General features: G+C 38.1%; 1 protein-coding gene across 1 annotated transcript in view; it reads right to left on the bottom strand.

Moving 5' to 3' along the window:
* Positions 1–20,198, bottom strand: part of LIX1 (limb and CNS expressed 1) — a 57,038-nt gene that overhangs the window by 17,168 nt on the left and 19,672 nt on the right. Inside the window, exon 3 of the mRNA XM_032845910.1 lies at positions 15,220–15,383. Coding sequence (XP_032701801.1) covers positions 15,220–15,383 — 164 coding nt within the window. The remainder of the gene's footprint in view (positions 1–15,219; positions 15,384–20,198) is intronic.

Below are 20,198 nucleotides of genomic sequence, written 5' to 3'. Positions count from 1 at the left end.
CAGAGTCTGTCACTAAGTCATCTTTGTGTCTCTGTACTTGAAATAGACAGTTTGTTGAATGAATAACTGATTGAGGCCTAGAAAAGTCAAACACAAGTCATTAAGGCACCTGACAAAATGTTCAAGAAATCCTCATAAAGAAGAGAAGTAAATATATATACTCATTATTTTTTTAAAAATCCCGTCTCAATAGACCCTATGTGGTATGTAATATAAAAATATATAAATATTTGAATTTCACGGGGTAATTGGTTAAGTTCAGACACTCTAAAATTACCATTTTGCCCAAGTGTAGGATATGTTTATTATTCTTCGGAAAATCAGTTTCCTATCAAAAAGCAAGCAAAGTCTTTGCAAATATTACCTGACATCTGTAGGAGTAGCCCATTTTAATAGGAATCTGCTTTACAAAATCTATAATAGAGCCATTGGGGTTTTAGAGTTTAGAGAACTAGATTCAGATCTGGGTAATCCTAAGAAACTTTATATAACTTTCTACCTAAATAATAGCAATTTAAGCCATCTTTCATAGAGAGAGACCTAGTAAACACTACTTAGATAAAAGAAGCTATCTATTTTAAGAAAGACCAGCTAAATAGTAGATCAAAGGCACCACATACATTTACAACCAAATGGCACTGCTTCTGAGATCAAAGTACTGCTGGGCTGAGAGAACAGAAGAGCCTTTTCCCAGAAAGCATGAAAAAGGACTACGGAGACTTAACCAATATCAAGATCTTAAAGCAGACACATGTCTTTACTTATTGTTTCAATGTACAGAATCTTTGATTAAAATGGGGGGAAAAAGTGTACCAATTAATAAGTACATAAAATAAAATAAATTCTCAACCATCAAAAGGTTTTTCTTGCTATTGTTCTTCGCATTTCTGAAAGACAAGTACTTCAAAATGTCTATAATGTTAACCAGCCGCTTTCTTCTAAAATTTGGAGCTACAAATCCAAGCCAGTAAAGGCTGCATATTTTTCTTTAGGGATCTTTAAATGAGATCTCTCAAAGCATAAGGGCCTGCACTTGGGCAAGAAATTTAGCCAAGAGCAATCTGCTTGGCAAATCTAAATCAGAGTGTGGATTCCACTGTAAGAACAGGCACCGTTAGAATTACCATCAGTAGGAAATGCTGCAAGAAAATAAAATATGGTAAGTGACAGGACATCTTATTGATGTGTCCAAACCGGTCATCAAAGACATACTTGGGGAGTGAATGAAGTATGATGTTATTTCAAAACAACTTCCTGCTAGAATTAGACTTCCCAGGTTGTATGGTTTATTCTTGCTGTTTTTCAGCCAGACCCCAATCATAAATACAGATTTGTAAACCATGCCTTATCCGCTCACCATTCTTACTTGTTAATATAGAGAGACAACTTCTGTCCTTTGCACTTTGTTAGAGTGCAGAGCTGCAATATTTAATATCTGAGATTTTACTAAAGTCAGCTATGGATTTCTTAGGCATGTGGAGCCACATGCTTTTCAAGTGGCTAGTAGACCCCACTCAGACATTTATCTTGATGTTCAGATGCCTTTCATTTGCTGCTACATTACGAACCACTCTGATCATTTCAAAGCCTCCTGGCTCTCATCTAAAATTAAAGCAAAAAAATAAAAAAATAGAAAAATAAAAGAGTGCCTCGTTGCTGAGGAAAACTATTTGAAGGCAGGGGTAACCAGCCCTGAGACAGCCCCCTGTGATCCCTGCTCCTGGCATTCACACCCTTATGCAGTCCCCTCCTACACTATACTGTGGTTGGTCTATGTAACCAATAGAATATGACAGAAGTTATGGTATGTCCCTTTCAATATTAGGTTATAAAAGACACTGTGTCCATCTGCCTTGGTAACACTTGCTTTCTCTCTTAGATGGCTTGCTCTGGGAAGACTCTGTTGCCATGTTGTAAGCAGCCCTACAGAAAGACACACATGGTAGGCAACTAATGCCTTCTGCCAACAGACATCTGAATGAGATTGAAGCTGATCCTCTGGAACCAATCAAGACTTCAGATGACTTCAGCTTCAACCAACAGCTTGACTACAACGTCCAGGAGAGCCTGTGCCAGAACTACCCAACGAAGCTGTTTCCAGATTCCTGATCCCCAGAAACAATATGAGACAATGAATGTTAAGATTTGAGGCAATTTGTTACCCAGCCAAAGATCACTAATATAAAGGCATTTCTCTTCGTTGTTATCCTTAATTTGCAGATGAGGAAACAAGTCATATCCCAAGGTCATACAACTTAAGAAGTGATGAAAAAGAGGCACCTGGGTGGCTCTGTCAGTTAAGCCTCTGATTCTTGATTTCAGATCAGGTCATGATCTCAGGGTTGTGAGACTGAGCCCCAAGTTGGGCTCCATGATGAGCGTGGAGCCTGCTTAAGATTCTCTCTCTTTCTTTCTCTGCACGCAAGGACCCCCCACCCGCCGCCCCACTGCAAAAAAAGGTGATTAAAAAAAAAGATTCATCCCCAGGTCTGCCTGACTTGAGAGTCCAAATTTTTAACTACCACACAATTCTGCTTATCACAGAAATGATCACTCACCTTGAAGTAGAATATATAATTTGGCTAAAATCTCACAGCACTCTACAAATCAATATAGTTTTTTAGCCAAACCTTCTACTTTGATATTCTGTGGGTCATTTTGACAAAAGACTTCAAGCTTATCTCTACCCATTGCATAACAAACTCAACTTCATTCAAAACAAAAGGCCAAAAGTGGAAGCAGCACACTGTGGCAAGCAAATGTGCTCAATGAGGAGGGCAATGTGCTGACAATTATTTTAATATCTGCTTCCCTTCTACTGTCTTTTCAATGCTTTCCTCTACTGTACTATAGGGAGAAGGAACATGGAGAGAGGCATCAGCTTGATTAGATGAGAAGATCAAATGTCCTACAGGAAGTTTCTCATGCTGGCTCAAAGTGACCCCCCCTTTTTAAAAAATTCAATTAATATATAATGTATTATTGGTTTCAGAGGTACAGGTCTATGATTCATCAGTCTTATATAACACCCAGTGCTCATTACATCACAGGCCCTCCTTAATGTCCATTACCCAGTTACCCCAACCTTCTCCCCCACTCCCATCCTGCAACCCTCAGTTTGTTTCTTAAGATTAAGAATCTCTTATGGTTTGTCTCCCTTTCTGGTTTTGTCTTGTTTTATTTTTTTCCTTTCTTCCCCTCTGGTTTTCTGTTTTGTTTCTTAAATTTCACATATGAGTGAGATCATGTAATTATCTTTCTGTGACTGACTTATTTGCTTAGCATAATACCTCTAGTTCCAACCACATCATTGCAAATGGCAAGATTTCATTTTTTGATGGCTGCATAATATTTCATTTATATATATGCACCACATCTTCTTTATACATTCATCTGTCAACGGATATCTGGGCTCTTCCTATAGTTGGGCTATTGTGGACATTGCTGCTATAAACACTGGTGGGCAGGTGCCCCTTTAGATCACTACATTTTTATCTTTGTGGTAAATACCCAGCAGTGCAATTGCTGCATCCTAGGATAGCTCTGTTTTCAACTTTTTGAGGAACTTCTATACTTTTTTCCAGAGTGGCTGCACCAGCTTGCATTCCCACCAATGGTGTAGGAGGGTTCTCCTGAAAGTGACCCCTTGATTAAGTATGGGGCCAAGAGAATTTGGAATTCTGCCACATAAGATTGCTCAATAATTTTAAGAAGTGTTTGCTAATTCTTCAAGAGCAAAAATCATTTAAGTTAAACTTTTCCAGCTCTATTGGATAAGAAATTATCCCAAGATCAACTCATTCTTGCCTTATATTTTATTTTGTATGTTAGATCACCAAAAAGATGCTAGAAGCCCACAGTGTACACGAAGATCAATGATAAACCTAGGCCAGGAATCTGAACCAAGAGTTCAAAAACTTTAGTGTTGATAGTAAGATCACCTGGGGGAAATTGTTAAACATGAAGATTCCCCGGCCCCAATCTGGCCTACTTAATCAGTATCTTTAGTTGGATTATACTGGGGCCAGTGTTGGGGTGGGGGTTGTCTGCATTTTATCAAGCTTCCAGGTGATTCTGAGCCAAGTGAACCCATGACTATTTTCAGAGGAACACTGCTCTAACTTCTATCTCTTCCGTGTCCCATTTCTAAATGTCAGCAGCAGAACCAGGTTTTGTGGGGCATGAAGTTTACATAATTTGGGGGATCTTGTTTAAGAAGAACAATAAGAAATTTGAAAAAACTGACATTGGATTTAGAAGAAGTCTGAGCAGAAGCTTCACTGGCTTCATGAAAAGGGAAGTCTCTCCTCTACTACACTGTATCATTCTACACTTCTATACTCTGTTCACCAACACAACTAATTACATCACACAAATGAATTCCATGACACCAGCTGGGTGTTCTATAATTTAACATAATTCTCAAACTAGTTACCTGGAGATAGCATCACATCCCACAGATTAATGGTTCTGTCCTACAAGACTACCCCCAGTTCAGACATGAATAGGAATTCCAGGTTGTCACCTGGGTTTCGGATCAACCAGGTAAAAATGAGTAACTCCCATGACCCCTTCCTCTGGTTCTATCATTGGCTGGAACAATTCACAGAACTCAGGAAGATGGCTCACTTAAGAGCTTAATGGTTTATGATATAGGGATAGAACTCAGGAACAGCCAGAGGAAAAGATGCATAGAGCACAAGTGTGGGAAGAGGCCCAGAGCACCATGCCCTTCCCAGGTGCACCACCCTCCCAGAACTTCCATATGTACACCAACCTAGAATCCCTCCGAGTTCCAACACTTAGGATTTTTATGGAGGTTTCATAACATAGACATGATTGATTAAATCTTTGGCCACCAGTGATTAAATCAATCTTTAGTCCTTCTCATTTCCAAGAAGGTCATCTCAGATGCTAGGGCTGAAACTTTCAACCTTCTAATCATGTGATTTGTTACCTAGGCAACCAGTCACCATCATTAGGGACTTTTCAGAAACCGCCTCATTAACATAAACTTAAGTATAGTAGAAAGGGTTCTGTTATGAATAATAAAAGATACCTTTTTCATTCTTACCACTTAGGAAATTCTAAGGGTTTTAGGAGCTCTGCACCAGGGACCAGGATAAAGACCAAATATATATTTCTTTTAATAAATGACAATATCACAATGTTAAGTCCACCTTTGCTAACATCAAAATCTTTATTTTTCACTAGTGAAATTGCCTCTACCCAAGAATCAAGGAAAGCAGTGTTCAGGTTGAAAAAAAAAAGTTCTTTATGACAGTTCTGAAATTAGGCCCTTAGGAAGTATATAAGCACTGCTGACTTAAGTAAGTGAGGTCTCAATTTTCCTTTTCTGCTGAGCAGTTTTTATTTCTACCATGATAATTTTCCAAAGTGTGACACTGTACAATGGCAAATTAATCAACCAAGATTAATTCATGGGCCAAGTAGATTGTCCTGAAATAAAATAGTGACTTATCAACTTTTAAGATGTACAGTTTTTTTTAAAGATTTTATTTATTTATTTGACAGAGAGAGATCACACGTAGGCAGAGCAGCAGGCAGAGAGTGGGGGGAAGCAGGTTCCCTGCTGAGCAGAGAGCCCAATGCAGGGCTGGATCCCAGGACCCTGAGACCATGACCTGAACTGAAGGCAGAGGCTTGATGACTGAGCCACCCAGGTGCCCCAAGATGTACGGTTCTTAAATTAAGTGAAATAAAATTTTGGTAGTCATGTATGTGTATAAAAATATAAATGCCTACTAAGAAACTAGTTTTATTGTTAATTATTTATTAAATATTTAAAAATTATTGACAACTGTGTTACTTGTTCGTAGAAACCGTTTCTAACAAGGCTGACATTCTCTGAACAGTTACTTTCCTGGTAGCCTTCATTTGATTAATAATTTTCCCCAGGTTTCGTATTAGAAAATAGGCAGGATACACATGTTGAAAGCTGTTTCTAGATGCCAAGATTTAATTGCACATGCATCTCAACTACAGTGTTTCCTACTGGAAAGCAAGTAGAAAGACAACCATTTAGGTAACTTTTCTCCATCTTAACTGACTTCTTTTTTTTTTTTTTTTTAAGATTTTATTTATTTATTTATTTGACAGACAGAGATCACAAGTAGGCAGAGAGGCAGGCGGAGAGAGAGGAGGAAGCAGGCTCCCTGCTGAGCTGAGAGCCCGATGTGGGGCTTGATCCCAGGACCCTGGGATCATGACCTGAGCCGAAGGCAGAGGCTTTAACCCACTGAGCCACCCAGGTGCCCCTTAACTGACTTCTAAAGATTTTTCGTATTTTTATTTTAAAGATATCAAGGAAAAAAAGGTTTGTAGATCCAAAATGTATAAAACCAAGTTAGGTACACTTTACTCAGCCACTACCAATGATAGCCAAGGAGTTGAAAAATAGTCTGTAAGGAATGAGGTTTTTGAATAAGAACAATTTTATAGTCGCAAATGTGACAGATTGAATGTACATTTGAACTCAAAGCTGAAGATGTTGTTCCCACTCCCCCTACGGGGGAGGGGTGTTGGAGAGGGGGAGGTCAAGGGCAGGTCAATGTTATTTAGGTGGCATTCACTCAATAGCACATTTACCCAAGGGATCTCCTGAGCTGGGGCTTTGCAGGTGGCAAAACCAAATAAACTGACCCTGTGAGAGGTGAGAAATCTTGCCCAAATCTTTTAGGCTGTCAAGTCTGTCATTCAGGTGGCTGGGAATGTTTTGCTTTTGTGAATCAGAATTCAAGCCTCAGCAAGTGTCTTGCAGAGTTTGTGTGTACGGTCTGTCAGCTCTGGTCAGTGTCAACCAACACCTCTGTTTCATCCTGACAGCAAGGCATGGGCACAAAGAGTGCCGCAAGCCAGGCCTTGCTGTTAATTGTCCCCTTTTCAGTTTCTTAAGACCTTGACTGCCCCGGTCTAAGCATGAACATTTGCATGTGTTCCAATTTATCTAATTGTGGATATATTAGCATTTCCCCCCCTTCCAGATGGTGATGTGAAAAAGGGCAACCGTTGAAACTCAGTCACCCAAGTTAATATTGTGTCTCTTTCTCCCTAGGTCAGGCTGCCTGCAAATATGTTGGGAACAATTTGGAGCTGTGTGTGTGCTGGGAATGGGGGTCTTTGCTAGGTATGGGGGAGGGGAGTGGTCTGGGAGTCCAATTTTCAGAGAAAACTCACCAGTTCCTGTCAAATGAAAGAAATGTTTCATGCACATGGTAGGTCAGAATGTTATTTTTATAATATAAACCACCTGGCCTCCTCCTCGTTTACCTCTGCCACAAATGGTATTCTACACACATACCTAGAGCAAGGTCCCTGGTAACTATTACAAAACCATGTTGTGTTTTGCTCCTTGAGGTTTTTTTTCTTTTCCCTTTTTTCTTTTCTTCTTTTTCTTTTTTCAAGTTAAGGTGAAGACAAGATGAATTGATCAGGCTCAAGGTTTTGGTTTATTTTTATAGTTGCTTTGATGTAAAAGGACTTGGCTCTGATTGCACTGAGAGGGATGGAGGGGGGATGGGGAAAGATGGAGTCAGCTTTTCTTCCTCACTCAGCAACTCCTGAGACAGTTAGCATCTTCCTAAAGCTCATCGATTAGGGGCTTGTAGACTTCTGTGAAGATAGTCCCAAGTCTTTATTTACCACTCAGATTCTCTTCCTAAGCATTTCTTTCACTGCACTCTCCTGTTCTCTTTGGAGGCCAAGCATCTCTATTCACTTTACTTGCTAAGAAGAGACACAGATTAAAGTTAGGGAATAGGACTGGGGAATAAATACAATGTCTCATTAAAACAATATGCACTCCCAGTTTCATGGGCAAGTCATTAAAGTCTTGACATACGACTTTCAAATGGGAAGGGGTTATAACTAGCCTTCCTATCTTTGGGTCTCATTAGTTACAAAACAGGATGCTTTCCTGTGGAGATTTCTACCAGGAAATGCCTCCTTTAGAAGTTAAGTTACATTGCATAGTGGGTTGTGCATTTGAGTCAAGTCTAGAGACAAAGAAGAGGTCATGGATGATTTTAAATAGAAATAGCTGGCATTTAAAACAGCTTCAGTGCAGGGCAATAGTCTCAATTTTGTGGCAGGAGCTAAATCTCTATTTGAGACATAGACTGTTAAGGTTAAGCCTCATTTAATAAGCAGTGAAAAGAGCCTTACAATTTGAATTAGCCAAGTCTATGAATTAATAAAAATTTCTCTTAGTTCTTTTCTCCTGGTAAAAACTTAATTTCATAAACTTAGTTTATTGTGATTTAAATATACTTTCAATTCCCTGGACCTTGAGAAGAATCATTCAATGCATGGAAGTGTAAAACATATGTTTTATATCTGATAATATAGGTGAAGTATGCTTACTGCCTCAAGAAACTAAACATAACAAAATCAAACAGTGCTATCTTCTTTTAGTACGCATCTTGGAAAAGTAATTTTTCTAGGTATCTTCATAAGCAAAGGTTTTGGTTTGAAAACTAAGGTGTTTTTCACTGCTTAAAGAGGCCTTTTAGAGACAGAGCTTTGCCAGGAGCTTATCTGCTTTGTCCTCTCATGTCACCCAATTATGCGACACCAAGCTTTGGTTGAAAATGAAAAAAACAAAAAACAAAAACCAGTAACAGCTTGCCTATGGTAATATTAAATGTCTCAGTTCCATGGGTTGCTTGGCAATACACAAAGAGCCTAAATACCTAAACCGTGTTTAACACCTATATTTATTTTCCATGAAGAAATTTTAACAACAAAAAATAACGTGAAAAATATATGATACCCAAATGAATTAGTGTCCTACACTTCAAATAAATCGAGCTATCACATCCGTGTTTTAGCCAGAGGACACATTTTTTTATCAATCCTAACTTATGCACCCAAATAATCATATGGTCTTATACTACACTCAAAGGAATTTTGGTTTTTATTCCAAATAAGAATGAAATTCATTAATCCAAATCACTCTAGCAGATGACATGGAAGGTCACGTCATTGGTTAGAAAAAAAACTTGAATCACAAACCTTTTAATCAAAATATAAAATAAGATAAAATACTCAAATAAATTCTCCTTTTGCACTTGGAAACAAAAACAGCTGCTGAAGCAGTGAGTGGCTTTCCTTCTGAGTTCATCAAGAGGGGAGCCAGACGTTGATCTGATGGCCCTTGTGTTGCTCTTATTGTAAAAAATGGAAATTACTGCAAGTTTTCATGGTCATGATATGTGGCTAGGGAAGGATTAACTGCCTAGACGAGAATGGCATAAAGAAAATATGTCCAAAATGCATGAATTCCTACTGAATGACTGTAATATTAGAGGGTGGTTTCTTTTATAAAAGACACAATAATAACTAATGTGTTTCAATATAACTTTCTAAAAGAAAAATAATTTAATATGAATAGATCATTTTATTTATTGTTTTGAAATTCAAAAATGAATCATTTTCACTTCTCTTTTTCTAATACTGTAGTAGCTTATGAAGGCAAAGTTTAAACAAGATTGTGACTGCTTTCTTTCCCTCTGCCTCTCTGTTTTTTGTGGGTTGTGGTGTCAAGACTAACTGAAAATTCCTTACTTAATTAGTCTTCTTGGACACAAGCCTCCCATTTACTTCAGTGGGAGGTTTCTTTGCATAAAACCAGTGGTTTGTGTCCATCAGAGCCTTTGACTACTTTCCTTTGATTAATCAGAAAACTAAAGCTCAGTCTGAATACCATTTTTCTAAAGAATGAATGGGCATAATCTCTTACAGCTTTCATGAAACCAGAAGGATTAATCCTTCAATCCAGTCCCAAACTCCACTTCAAGTATTTTCAATTACTTGGCACCATTGGAGGTGACGTCCATGGCTCAGTAAGAAGGCTACTGCTGGCATAATGGTTTCTCCATGTCTCAGCACATGGTCTTGGCATTAATAATCCATCGTGAAATGATTTGCAGTGCACAAGGGTGACATTTGATTATGTGAAAGGCATTGCAGGAATGAGCATGTAGGCTCTTACTGGCCAATTGCTGGCAAAAACAAGATGAAATGTTATATGGTGAAAATAGCATTTAAGATGGCTTTTGAACAGTCAAAGAAAAGTGTAAGGATGTTGCTTTAGGATAAATTTTCTTTCTTTTTTTTAACTTCCTGGTTTTCCTTTCTCAAATCATATTTTGGGGGGCCAAAGGGGTTAAGGGGCCAGATTTGTCAGCCAATCAACCGAACACATTTTCAAAACATTTGATTCAGGAAATTCTGCATCTTTTAAAGCAAGGATGTTAACAATCCTCCTGAGAACTTTAAAATATAATGATTTAAACATAAGGTAAAGGAGCCCTGAAATGATCAGAGAAATCATCAAGAGGCCTCCCTGTTGAAGAGTTCAGTTTTTTCATTTTGTCTTCTATTTTTTAAAGACCACAAGGAGGATGTTGAATGTACTATCAAGGGGAAGTCCTATCATTTTGAGGAGAAATTTATGAGATGCTTGGGAAATTCATAATTCTCAAGGTAGTGAAAGCAAAAACAAAAATAAGGAAATTTGAATTTCTAAAATTTATATCCTCTAGATCCATTCACTGATCTGTCAAATATGTTACATTCTAAGACATTATAATGAGTGCATTTATTACATATAAATAAACATAATGCACACCTGGGTGAGGAAATGGCCAAATCTTGCTTATTTTTGGTCATGGGTATTTGGTGGAAGGGAAGTTACTATGCACAAAATAAATTCAGAGACAACTGGCTGTTTTTTTACATCAATATTTTTAAGCTAACCCACCTTCAAAACTTAAAACCACAAATATGAACATAATAATATTACCTGACTTTAATGTTCCTGACTTTTCTTTGCCAGCCCATCTTTTTTTTTTTTTAAGATTATTTATTTATTTATTTATTTGACAGGCAGAGATCACAAGCAGGCAGAGAGGCAGGCAGAGAGAGGAAGGGAAGCAGGCTCCCTGCTGTGCAGAGAGCCCGACGCGGGGCTCGATCCCAGGACCCTGGGATCATGACCCGAGCCGAAGGCAGCGGCCTAACCCACTGAGCCACCCAGGCGCCCCTGCCAGCCCACCATCTTATTAGGTAAAATATTAGATGAAATATCTTATTAGGTAAAATATCTTATTTGATATATTATATTGTATATAATAGTTATATTGTATATAATAGTACTCACTATTTTGTGTATCAATCAATAGTGATTATACATAATAGTGGACAAATATAAACTCCATTGATATTTGAGATTTTTTTTATCCACTCACTTAGCTATTCATTCAACAAAATTTATTGGGCACTTACTATATGCAAAGCACAGTGCTTGGAGTCATAGTGATATGAAGATACAGACCCTGTCCCTGAGGCATTTATGTTTTATTATAGAGACAGAACATGCACATAAATAGCAGCTAGAAGAAGTAAAGGCATGAATGAAGAACAGTTAGGATGAAGCACTGAGTGTCAGAAGAGGAATTCAGGGAGATAAAGCTGAAAGGGAAAGATGGGGTCAGCTGCGGAGCTTTTATTTTCAGAGTAAAGAATTCAGATTCAGACTTTAATAAGAAGGTAATAGGGAGACACTGAAGTTTTTTTAACTTTTAATTTTTTAGACTTATGGAAGAGCTTCACAGATAATACAAAGACTTCCCAAAAAGCATTCAATATCATCTTTGTTGTTTAATGTAATTGTTTATGTAGTATTCTTACATCATACACCCATGATTGCATTCCTCTTATCATGCTTAGTGTAGTATATGCTTTGCATTTTTTCTTACTCAGAAATGCCAAAGATTTTTCTTTCTTACTCATCTTCTTTAAAAAATAGTTTGGTTTTGTTGACTGGGTTTGCCAGTTTTTGCCCTTTTACATTAAGATCTTCCATATCTTATGTATACACTCAATCTACATTAAAATAAAATTAAAAACTAAAAACCAAACCAGAGATCAATTGTAAATCCAGTATCAAAAAAAAGCACCTTGATCCATCTTTTATGCAGAGAGTTGTCCCTAAGTTCCTAATAGCCATGGAGCCCTGTGATTCTTTCATCATGATCTTGTTTGGAATATGGTGGGCCAATTCAATATGAAAATTTGTGCTTTTCTTTAACTCAAGAAAATTGTTTCTGTTGGGCTGCCTTGGTTGCTCAGTCAGTTAAGTGTCCAGTTTCGGCTCAGACCATGATCTGAGATTGTGAGATTGAGCCCTCCCTGGGTCTCTGAGCTCAGTGGGGAGTCTGCTTGAGATTCTCTCCCTCCCTCTCTGACCCTCCCCAGACTCATGCTCTCTCTCCCTCACCCCACCTCAAATAGATAAAGGAAGGAAGGAAGGAAGGAAGGAAGGAGGAAAGAAAGAAAGAAAGAAAGAAAGAAAGAAAGGAAGGAAGGAAGGAAGGAAGGAAGGAAGAAAGAAAGAAAGAAAGAAAGAAAGAAAGAAAGAAAGAAAGAAAGAAAGAAAGAAAGAAAATAAATTTGGGGGGAGAAAAGAAAATTGCTTCCGTTACTTATTTCCACCCCTCTATTTCCTTTGTCTCTTTCTGGAACTCTTGTTGATGTTTACCTCCAGGATTTATACTCATGCCTCCTGTATGATTTTTTCCCCATCTCTTTGTCTTTTTGCTCTATGTTCTAAAAGAATTACTTTATTATTTATGTTTTATTCTGTCATCCTTCACTAATTTGGCTGTGACCTATGTCCACTCATCTATTCACTCTTTTATTTTTATTGTTCTATTTTGGCAATCATATTTTAAATTTCTTGTTCCCTGATTGCTCCTTTTTTCATAGCTGTTTTAGGGATAAATATCTTCCCACAATTTTCTGAGGATACTCACTGGAATCTTCTCTTATGTCATCTATGGCTTGAATTATTTATATCCTTTTGTTTGTTTAACTTGACCTTTCTCTTTTGTTTTTGGTTTTCTTCAAATGTTTGGTGGTCTTTAGTCCATTAACATTCATGGACAAAGAGATTCATTCAGTTGGCTGGCAAGACCTTGCTCTGTGTCTGTGCTCTGTTTCCCTAGAAGGTCTACCTTGAATGGGAAGTCTGATGGAAGCTCTATATGAGTAGGCTGATTTCACCTTAGAATGCTTGATGATGGACCTGCAGGCTCACATGGGTTAGGAAATCCCTTCCTCAGTTGCTGCTTTCTTCCCCCTCTCCAGCCCCTCATCCTTGTCTGTCTGTGGTTATATTAAGCTCTGTGTTTTTGTGGGGGTTTTTTGGCTTTTTTTAAAAGACTGTATTTATTTATTTATTTGAGAGGGGAGGGGGTCATGGGTAGTGGGAGGGACAGAGGGAGAGGAAGACAATCTCAAGCAGACTCTGCTGAGGGCAGAGCTGGATGCAGGGCTTAATCTCACAACCTTGAGATCATGACTTGTGCCGAAACTAAGCTGGACATGCTTAATTAACTGAGTTACCCAGGAGCACCTATTAAGCTCTGTTTTGAGGCTTCTAGACCCACTTTCAAATCACCCTCATCAGGCAATTCATTGTCACTAGACAGAGGGGAAACAGAGGTCCACTGTTGACCAATGTTCAGGGTAGGAGAAAGCAAGACTTTGGAGGCTGTCTGGGCCAGAAATTTTGAAAATAGTTCTTTAATTGGCCTTAAAATAACCCCCATGCTACTGCCAGAATAATCTTTCTGAAACGTATTTGACTATATTAGCCTCCCACTCAGAACCCTTCGGAGGTCCTAATTTTATATGGAATAAAACCTGTTCTTCCTTGCATTCCTTCCTTGCAGAGCATAAAGACCCATTATGGTTTGGTATGAGTGCCTAACTCATCATCTCCTACCACTTCCCTGCCACAGACGCACTCAGGCTTCCCAAATTCTGAAAGTGCTTGTGGTTTTCTCTTGCTCCAGGCGGGCCTTTTCACATACTGCTCCCTATGCTAGGAATGTCATGTAGTGACTGGCAAAGATACCCTCAACTGCATATTTCAGCTTGTGTTTGCACTCCCCATGAATCCTTTGACTTATCTGGATCAGACATAGGTTTGTGGGTCTATTTATTAAACTATAGTCTCCCTTCACTTCATAAAGGTTTGAAATAACATGTAATAGATACACAGTAACAGGATAAAATAAATGAGTGAGGCACGGCTAGGTTCAAAGGGAGAGTAAAGGTAGAAATATAAATAATATCAAGTATGACATTAGTCCAAAAAATTACATGACTTTAAGTTTTGTAGACTTACACTACCAAGAGATACACTGGAAATTTGCCTCTTGTCAAAGTTTTGAGGGACACTTGAATGCTTGTTGAGCATATTGTCCATACTGAAAGTTATTGAAAATTGAGAGACAGTTTACTACACTAAAGGAGTACTCATAAACTGAGAAGTTTCTTCTTTATGCATTCATCAAACCCCAAATATAACCCTATTTAATTACTATAATTTTTTTGCACACTGATTTCCTCAAGGTATGGACTATATCCTCATTACTTGGCCCAATGCTTGATATTTCCTAGTCACTGAACAAATATTTGTTATATACACTGGACAATCAGGTGTTGATGGTCATCATTACCCTTATCATAGACATAATAAAGCTTTCACCAACTAGAAGGGTCTTTATAATAATCATAAAAAATAATTGGAATACCTAGCATGTGTCAGATATCTCATGCATATCTCATGACTCTCAACCAACACCATGGATATAATTCCCCATTTCAAAGTCAGGGAAATCAAGAAGTTAAGTAAGTGTCCCAAGAATATACAGTTATTCAGAGGCAGAACTTGGGCTTAGCACAGGTGCCTGAACCCAAAACTGGTAAGTCTCAACCTTTGCTGTTGGTTCATGCTTTGCTGTATAGTAGATTGATTAGGACTTGATTCAAAATTCATGAAAGTGGAGACTTCCTAGTGATGGAAGGGCCCTGATGGAAGGACTTTATAGAAGTTTGCTTTTATGGTTTATTTCAAAATATTTTGGAGGAAGGCAGCAGCTATCAGGCAAATAAAATGATATAAAATTAATTTTCCATAAAGAAATATCAGGGGACACTCTAATATAAAACACTTGCATTTTTAAAAAATTGGAACACCCGGCCAACTTTCCTGGGTATATAATGGAATGCAATACAACTTTCTTTTCACTACAACCAAGAAAGCTGATAATGTTACCATTTTATTAAAGGACTTACTCTATTTTAACCCAATTAACTTTTACTGACCAATTTATGGTTGTTTCTTACCTGAAAGTTGCCAAAACAGCTTCCCCCTGGGAGGGTCACATAACTCACAAAGGGAGGTCCTGGAGACGGCAGTGACTCATAGACCACCACGCCTTCACTTGGGAATGCAGCTCTCTGCTGCTGCTTGCTTTCCCAAAATTCCTGTAACATTGACACAACATTCACTGAAAAACATAAAAAAAAAAATCAGTTATTAAGGATGGATGTATTCTGGCAAAAGCAAAATTTTATTTGCAGGCTGGATTGTGTAACATGTCATTTCCAGTTTAAGCAGAACAGAGTATATTTGTATATGGCGGGGGAGAGAGTGCTTTCAGTTGTGAAAGGAGCAAATCCTGTTTAACGCAAATGTGTTTATTTCTTCTCGAGTATGGCTCAAGTGGTTTGGTATCCTAATTCTAACAATATTGCAATATGTTAAACTTACTTTATAGATTAATTTTTAATATCAAAAGTTTAAAAATCTCACTCTTCCTTCTTTGAAAATTTGCCTCAATAAAGTTTAGAGCTATGGTTATCCATGGCTCCTGCTCCTGTTTCTCATAGATTCTTGAACCTGCCAAGTGAAAGCCAAATTTGGAGGTAAAGGTATAAACAATGTAATTTTAATTGGGGCCCACCTATTATAAGGTTTAAGAGGCGAAAAGCAGAAAGAAGAAAACTCTCATGCTCCTCTCCATGCCAATCTAAAGGAGAATGAAAGGCAATTGTGTAATAAGCAGGAGGCTGGAAAAAGCCATAAGTGAAACTAATAACATGGAGACCTTGTTAAGGACCACGTCTGTTAGATGACTTCAGAAAACAGACTAATGGCTATAGCCATGTGGTTTAGATTAAATGACCTGTGATAGCCTGCAGAAGTTTCAGATCAAATTTGGTTGGTTTGTTTATCCTGTACTGCAAATTGAATTGTGGAAATTAACAAGGATAATAGAATTGTAGCGTCAAAAGAGATCTTTCAGGTCATTTAGGCAAAGCTCTGCCTAATGTAGGAATTCCTTACACAACTCTATTGACAGCTGCCTATCTGTTTTGTGCCTGAACAAATGGAAGGACCTGGTACTTGGCACACCTTGAGGCAGCCCATTTCAACTCCTAATGGTTCTACCTGTTGTGAAAAGATCCTTCTTGGGAGTAAGCTGAAATCTGCTTTCCCGTGAAGTTCATGCAAGTGGTCTATTTTTCATTTCTGGGGTCTCACAGAAGTTTATACCCTTATCCACATGAGAGTCCACTGCATGCACAAAGGTAATATAAGGACATCTGTGTTTTTGCCTGCCTAGGAACAGCACAAAGGTTTTCCTTAAACAATAGTCTTTCCTTCAACCATGTCTTCTCTGGGGTTGATGGATGGGGATTTGACCAAAGACAAATCATTTAGAACCAATGAATGAGTCCAGGACTTCTGCTGGAAATGTTGGAAGATGAGATTCTCCCTTTTCGCTAGGGTTGCTGGGGTAATAGGAGATAAGTGCGACACAGCCGAAGCAGGGGGAAAACTTGGCTGAGAAGAAAGCCTACAGAGAGAAGGGTAGAACCAACGGATGTAGAAAGAAAGATTAAGTTCTGCTGACACTCTTTGAGCCCTTGAGGCAACACATCTATCTACCTTTTTCTTAAATCATTTTGAACTGGTGTCTCTCACTTGTATATGAAAGTATACCAAAACAGAGAACTCCCAGGCTTCCTCAAGTTCTCCATTAAATCATTTTTTTTTTCTTCCAGTCTTTGTATAACATGTTGTCTCTGCCCTTGGGCACCCTCCTAAACACATTCCTAACTGTGCTTCAAAATGTGGGCTTTGATATTTTTCAGGTGTCAAGAAAGTCACAGAGTTTGACCTGGAGGCAAAAATAATGCACAACCACTTTCTAAGCTGTTTACTAGAGCACCTGCCTCCTTTACCTCATCCCTAGGACACAGATCAGCTTCACCGTGTATAGTTCAGGCAAATTCTCAAGATGCCTAAGGAATCAGATGCCTGTGCATATTTTAAAACTGCAGTGTTCAATATTTAAGAAGTGTTTTGGAAAAAAAAAAACTGGGAAAAGGTAAGACTATCATAGGGAATAATTGAATTAACAAAAAGGTACATTTTGAAGTGGTAAAGGTGACACTGGTCATTACAGAGTTTTTCATTTATTCAAAATATCTAATAATATTTTCTATCTCCCATCTTCTCCTGCCTCCCAACTCCAAGAAAATAAGGATTTTTGAGTTGGTTGACTTGCATTTCTACTGCAGGTGACCTCCAGAATTCAGCACGATGTCTTAAAGATTGAAGACTAAAACAAAAACCGGCCTGTTGCTTTGATAGTCAACAAGGCATATTAGCCTGCGATTTTAAGTTAGTTCGTTGTTGAGTGGATGTGAGCTGAGTACTGGAGTAGGAAGATGAAGACTCATGACTGTCCAGGTAAAATGAACATGAGACTTTTGGCATGTAAAGCTCTGTGGATTAAAGAGTTCAAAGGTATGTACTAAGTAGAATTCTACATGAATAAAAGTAGCAGTTTTCAAATTTTTCATTCTACAACCCTAGAAGACTTCTTTGATAGTCCTATGTATGTCATCACCTCTAAAGAGTACAATGTATGTACATGCACACACACAATCCATCTTTCTATCTCTATCTCCTCTTGTCGACTGGAAAACCAGATGAATGGAGTGCAGAGAGAAGAGGGCCAGCTTGCTATTTGGAATTCCAAAGAGCAGTATATCAGAGGACGCTCTATTTAAGAAACACGAGCTTATTTTTTTGAAGTAGCAACAAGGTTCATGGACAATGTCACAGATAATGCAAGCAGAAGCTCAAGTTCTGCTGAAGAAAAGCACAAGTTTGAAGAGAGGCCTCATTACACAGTTTAGTCCCTAGCTTCAGTTGCCCTTCAGTGCTCAGGCAATGATCCCGCCTTCCTTATTTCAGAACAGATTTGGGCTACCAAGCATGTGATATCCATCCCCACATCTAGTGACCCATCTGCACAAGTGCCCAGCTCCATAAGATTTTCTTCCAGTCTCAAATGGCATTATTCCGTAGTAATTCTCTTCACCTCTTAGTTTTAAAGGTTTCCTCTTTATTCACACCTTTTCAGCAGCTAAAAGTATGCTTTAGAGAATGAATAAATGAATCAATCCATTAATTAAATGAAACACTCAACCTTGAGACTATATCAGACTATATCAGACTACTAATTACTAATATTTTCCTATTGTAAAGAAGCTGCTAGGAAGATTATTTTATATGACTATCTCCACTTCCTTATCTTCCATTTATTTTTAACCCTCCATAATCTGACTTTCTTCCACAATTTATTCCACAGAAACTGCTCTAGCAAATACCACCAATTCCTAATTTTCAGTCTTTATGTATTTGAAGTCTAATTGCATTTTCACACAGCTGATCAGTTTCTTCTAGAAACTCTCATATCCCTAGGCTTTTCTAACAGTATTTGTCCTGATTCTGCTTTTCTGTTTCTAATTGTTTCCTCTCAAATTCTTTTGTGGGTTGCTCTTCTTCCGCTTACCCTTCATGTTGATTTGAATAAAAATCTTGTCCTTGTCTTTTCTTGCTCTCTTTCTACCATTCTCCTTAAATGACAGAACCTATCTCCATTACTCCATCCATCCACCATAATATAAGCTGACAGTTTCCACAACCTTCTCCTATAACTCCAGCTTTGTTTACAGATACTTCCTTGTCAGATGTGACACAAATTCAACATTTACCAAGCTCAACTCATTTTCTTTCCCACAAACTCTTCTCTTCCTCCTGAATTGCTTAGAAAGTAATATTATCACCTACCCAATAACCTAATCAGAAACCTGGCAGGTACCTTAAACTTCATGTCCTCTTTCTTTCCTAATAAATCCCCAAGTTTTATTGATTCTATATCCTGATGCCTCCTATAGTCCTCACTTCCTCTCAATTTGTACTACCATTGCTCCATTGGTTCTTATCTCACCAAATATACAATATCCTCCTGACTTCCATTATTCTCCTATCCTCCAATTGTTTCCCAGGTAATCTAAATCTCATAGCTCATCAAATCATTCACAACTTAAAATCCTTCTGTGAGTTCTTCATTACCTACAAGATAACTCCTTGGCAATGCATAGAAGATCGTCTGTCATTCCAATGGTTTCTCATTCCATACTTCTCTCCTCCTCAAGTCACCTTCCAGGCTTCACATACTCCCATGCTTTCTATGCTACTGGCAAACGCTTTACTTCCATTCCCACATGTGGAATGCCCTTTTTTCCACTGACCATTGTCTTCCTGTGTGGTCTACTCATCTTTTAAGATTCCCCTCCACCATCAGTTACTTAAAAATAAAAACAAAAACAAAATAATCACTAAACCCTTGTACAGAAATTGCAGTCCTCTAAGAAGTAACCTAGATATCACCAGGGGTCTCGTTAGAAATGCAGGATTTCAGGCCCCACCCCAAGGCTATTGAACCAGAATCTGCATTTTAATAAGATTCTCAGGCAAAGTGATGTGCATTGAAGTTTGAGAAGCCTTTTTGTAGGAAGAAGTTGTTATTCTCATCTCCTTTATTATGTATCTATTACATTCCAGGCACCATGCATTTGCTCATTTAATCTTTACAACATCCGCTAGAAACAGGAATTATCATGCACTATTTACAGATTAGAAATTAAAGATGCTTAAGGTATAATCACATAGCTACAAAGTCTTAGACCTGGGATTTTTAACCTACTGCTGTCTTGAGTGCATAGTCCATGCTCTTTGTTCATTCCAAGACACTCTCTAATATGACGGAATTTAAGTTGTTTTCATGTGTGTCTACTCTACTGGAGGTACCTGTTATCAAGGTCACTGATATTAAATGAGTAAAATTACTATGAAGAAGTAGAATATCAAATGGCTGAGATAAGGGATGTGGGAGGAAGTAGGAGGAGAGAGAACTGTTGGGGAGATCCTAGAATAACTGCATGAAATCCAGTTCATTTTT

Source organism: Lontra canadensis, unplaced genomic scaffold (assembly GCF_010015895.1).
Source record: "Lontra canadensis isolate GAN:19392208 unplaced genomic scaffold, GSC_riverotter_1.0 scaffold4, whole genome shotgun sequence".
Lineage (NCBI taxonomy): Eukaryota > Metazoa > Chordata > Mammalia > Carnivora > Mustelidae > Lontra > Lontra canadensis.
The sequence above is the reverse complement of the archived record's forward strand: the minus strand, read 5'-3'. Positions and strand labels throughout refer to the sequence as shown.